Genomic DNA, 4,108 nt, shown 5'->3' on the forward strand with positions numbered 1-4,108 from the left:
TGGCAGTAAGCGCGGCCCTAGTAAGAGAAGAGGAAAGAACTCAGCGACCCGTCTATTTCATAAGCAGGGGGTTCCGGGGGGCTGAAGAAAGGTACCCCCACATGGAAAACCTCGCCTTCGCACTGGTAACCGCAGCCCGAAAACTGATACCGTACTTCTAAGCCCACAGCATCATCGTCCTGACAAGTTAACCCCTAAAAAAAGCAATGAGCAGCCCCGAAGCGGCCGGACGAATGGCCCTATGGGCGATAGAGCTGAGCGAGTTTGACATACATTACCGACTGCGAACCGCAATAAAGGGCCAAGCAGTGGTGGACTTCATCGCCGAATACACGCAAACGAAGCAGTAGGAGCCACAAGCACTCAGACAATGGAACACCCACATGGATGGATCATCAAACAGGCAAGCTGGTGGCGCCGGGGTAGTAATTCAAACCCTTGACGGCGATAAAATCGAGTGTATGATTCGGCTGGACTTCCCGACAACCAATAATGAAGCCGAATATGAGGCATTAATAGTAGGACTAAACCTAGCGAAAGCAACAGGCGCCGAGGCCATGGTTGTGCATTGCGATTCGTAGGTAATAGTCAGTCATATTAGCGGCGCGTATGAGTGTAGAGGGAAAAAGATGAAGAAATACTTGGAAGAGGTCAGGAGACGGATCGACACCCTCCAGGTCACATTCGTCCAAATACCAAGGGAGGAGAACGAATGTGCTGACCGGCTCGCGAAAGCCGCCTCCGCAGAGGTCATGATGGCCCTCAATCAGGTCCTGTCGTTCATCCATAATTCCTCAATCATTAACAGTAGGGCAGAAGTGCAGGAAATAAACCCAGAATACGATTGGACTACGCCACTAACGGCCTACCTGAAGGAAGGCATGCTCCTAGACAACAAAGACGCAGCAAGAAAACTGAAAGTCCGGGCTTCACAATTCATAATAATCAATGACGTCTTATACAAGAGGGGATTCTCACGACCATACCTAAGGTGTTTGGGCCACGAGGAAGCAGACTATGTAATGAGAGAGGTCCATGAGGGTATCTGCGGAAACCATTCAGGGGCGCGGTCTTTAGTACACAAACTGATCCGGGCAGGATACTATTGGCCTACAATGCAGAAGGACGCACAAGCCTACGTCAAGACTTGCGACAAATGTCAAAGGTTCGGTAACCTAATTAGGCAACCAACCGAAGAACTGACACCCATGACGGCCCCTTGGCCGTTCGCCCAATGGGAGCTAGACATCATGGGCCATCTCTTGACGGCCGCACGACAGCTGAAATTTCTGGTGGTAGGGATCGACTACTTCACTAAGTGGGTTGAGGCGGAAGCTCTGGCAACTATCACGGAGAAAAACATCAGAAGTTTCGTATGGAGAAATATCATATGCAGATTCAGGATACCAAGGGTACTCATCTCCGATAACAGAAAACAGTTTGACAACAGGGCATTCTAAGATTTCTGCTCGGAGTTAGGCATCAGAAATCACTACTCATCACTCGCACATCCGTAGGCGAATGGGCAAGTTGAAGTTATGAACCGGTCCCTGCTCAAAATCATCAGGACCCGGCTCGAGGGGCAAAAGGCATCTGGCCCGATGAGTTACCAAGTATCTTGTGGGCATATCGCACAACGGCAAGAACACCCACGGGAGAAACACCATTCAGGCTGGCATACGGAAGCGAGGCTGTTATTCTAGCAGAGATAGGACTTACAAGTTATCGAGTGGAGAGCTACAATGAGGACAAGAACAAAGGGGCTTTGCGGCTACAGCTAGACCTAGTCGACGAAGTCCGGGCTACAGCTGAACAAAGGATGGCCCGATAAAAACCTCATGGTAAAATACTACAACTCCAAAGTCAGACACAGAGACTTTCAGGTCGGAGACCTTATGCTACGGAAGGTAATGGGAACGGCTAAAGATCCTTCACAAGGAAAACTTGGCCCAAACTGGGAAGGACCTTACAAGAACTCGTCTGGGCAGAGGAAGGGGACCTACCACCTCCAAACCCTGGACGGGCAGAAATTGCAACACCCGTGGAACACAGAGCACCTACGGAGATACTACCAATAAAGACGACATAAAAGGGTATCAACCCCCCTAACTTTCCGGCTTATTTCTAAAGTTTTCAGTAGTTTTGCTTTGAACAACTATTTCTATCTATTTTTCTTTACCTTTACTTTGAACAAATTTCTCTACCAGTGCCTTTTTAAGCCCAAGAGGGCAGACACCTTTTTTCCTACAAAGATTTCTTTCAGACTCTACTAAATTTTTTCTGCTTAATCTAGTTAATTCAATATCAGACGGTTAAAAATACTGTCCACAAGATGGACGAATCATCCCAAGAGGATGAAAACCTTAAGTCCAGACGATGGACGGACCAATAAGACTGTCCACAATATGGACGGATCATCCTAAGAGGATGAAAACCTTAAGTCCAAATAGTGGACGAATCAGTAATATTGTCCACGTGATGGACGGATCACCCAAAAAGGCTGATAGCTACTAAGTCGAGATAGTGGACGAACAAGTATCAGCGTCCACAAGTGGACGGATCATCCTAAACGGAAGGTAGCTACTAAAGTCCACATAATGGACAGGCCCAGAATAATGTCTGCAAGTTGGACGAATCATCCAAAAAGGATGGAATAAGCTAAGTCTGCCCAATGGACGGGCTCAAAAATAACAAACACAAAGATGAACGGGTCATCTCAAAGGGTGATAGCACTTAGAATTCAGGCTAAACCCACGTACTAAACGGACCATTCTAAAACAAATGGTATTTCTATAAGTCACAAATCATCTTGAGAGATGACGACCCTTGGTTAAACGATTAATGAACGGAGGAATCATATAAGCTGAACGAAGTTCATTTTGACATAAAATATCCTTTAAAATAAAAACATGCATTCCACTAAGATAAAGCAAAGGTCAAATGTAAACATACTAAATGGTCAATATATATACAAACCCCATAAACATGACGGGTATTAAAAATTGTTCCACACTTTAAAAAAAAAAAAAAAAAAGGAATAATTAACAAGACTAAACGATTACAAATCAGCTCCCTCTCCCTCTTCAGCTGGACGGTCCCCAACATCCTTGGCTTGGCTGTCCGCAACAGTTTGATCCATAGGATTTTCGCAGACAGGGACGTTCTCGTCAAAAAGAGCATCAGTGTCTTCTGACTGAACGGGCTGGACGGTTGACGGCTTAGGGGCAGTGACGGTGACGATGGATAAGTCTATATCGGGGTACAACGCCCTCACCTGACGGAGAGCATCGTCGAACCCATCGTTATAAACAAGACTCAGCTCCGCAATAAGGGCGTCGGAGTTGCGGTACTCGCATACAGCATCCTCCTTGGCCTAACGGACCTCATTGTCTTTCTCCACAAGGTCTCTCTTCAGACTGTCCGTCAGCTGGATAGTCTCGTCCTGGGCCGTCTCGGCCATTTTTAGCTTCTTCTCCTGGACGACCTTCCAAGCCCTAAGATCGAGCAGCTCCTCCTCCATCACCTTGGCTTTCCCATGAATCCGGCCAATGGTCGTCTCGTGGTTGAGACACCGTCCCATCATGCCTTTCATCATGATCATAGCCTGAGGGACAACAAAAATGCATAAGTAAAATATTTAAAGGCAGAAAACGGTGAACGGATGGACCAAGGACAACGGAGTAATTACCTAAGCAATGTTGAAGAGGCCCGTCTCCCCCATCGCCTCCGTTGAGTGATTCCCCAGATCCTCGTAGTCGACGGTGGTAATGATCGACGACAACTTCTCCAGGGCATACTTGGAGTCTTCACGGAGCAAGACGAGTGGCTTCTTTTGGCTGTCAGATGGACCAGTCATCAGACCCTTGCCCGCACCGTGTTTAGCCAGAGTGATCGACTTACCCCCCTCAGCCATCAAGCCGACGACCGGCTCCAGGGGGACCTTGGTCTGCTTTGGTGGACGGTCACCCTTCGCGGGCAATTTCCTCTTCAAGTTATGCTTACTGGAGCCCGTCCCCATGTGGTCCTTTCCAGCCTCTTTGTTCTTCACGGCCTGAAGTCTTATAGCAGCTCGCCTTTTTGCATCCTCCATCTCTGAAAAAGGTAGACG

At 47.7% G+C, this 4,108-nt stretch overlaps 1 protein-coding gene across 1 annotated transcript; it reads left to right on the top strand.

Moving 5' to 3' along the window:
- Positions 1-629: 629 nt before the first annotated feature.
- On the top strand, positions 630-1,831 carry LOC136069904 (uncharacterized). The gene is made up of 2 exons (XM_065779006.1): positions 630-1,412; positions 1,568-1,831. The coding sequence occupies exons 1-2, from the start codon at positions 630-632 to the stop codon at positions 1,829-1,831; spliced, it is 1,047 nt and encodes a 348-aa protein (XP_065635078.1).
- The last annotated feature ends 2,277 nt before the right edge of the window (positions 1,832-4,108 follow it).

This window comes from Quercus suber, unplaced genomic scaffold (genome assembly GCF_002906115.3).
Source record: "Quercus suber isolate HL8 unplaced genomic scaffold, Cork oak 2.0 scaffold_196, whole genome shotgun sequence".
Lineage (NCBI taxonomy): Eukaryota > Viridiplantae > Streptophyta > Magnoliopsida > Fagales > Fagaceae > Quercus > Quercus suber.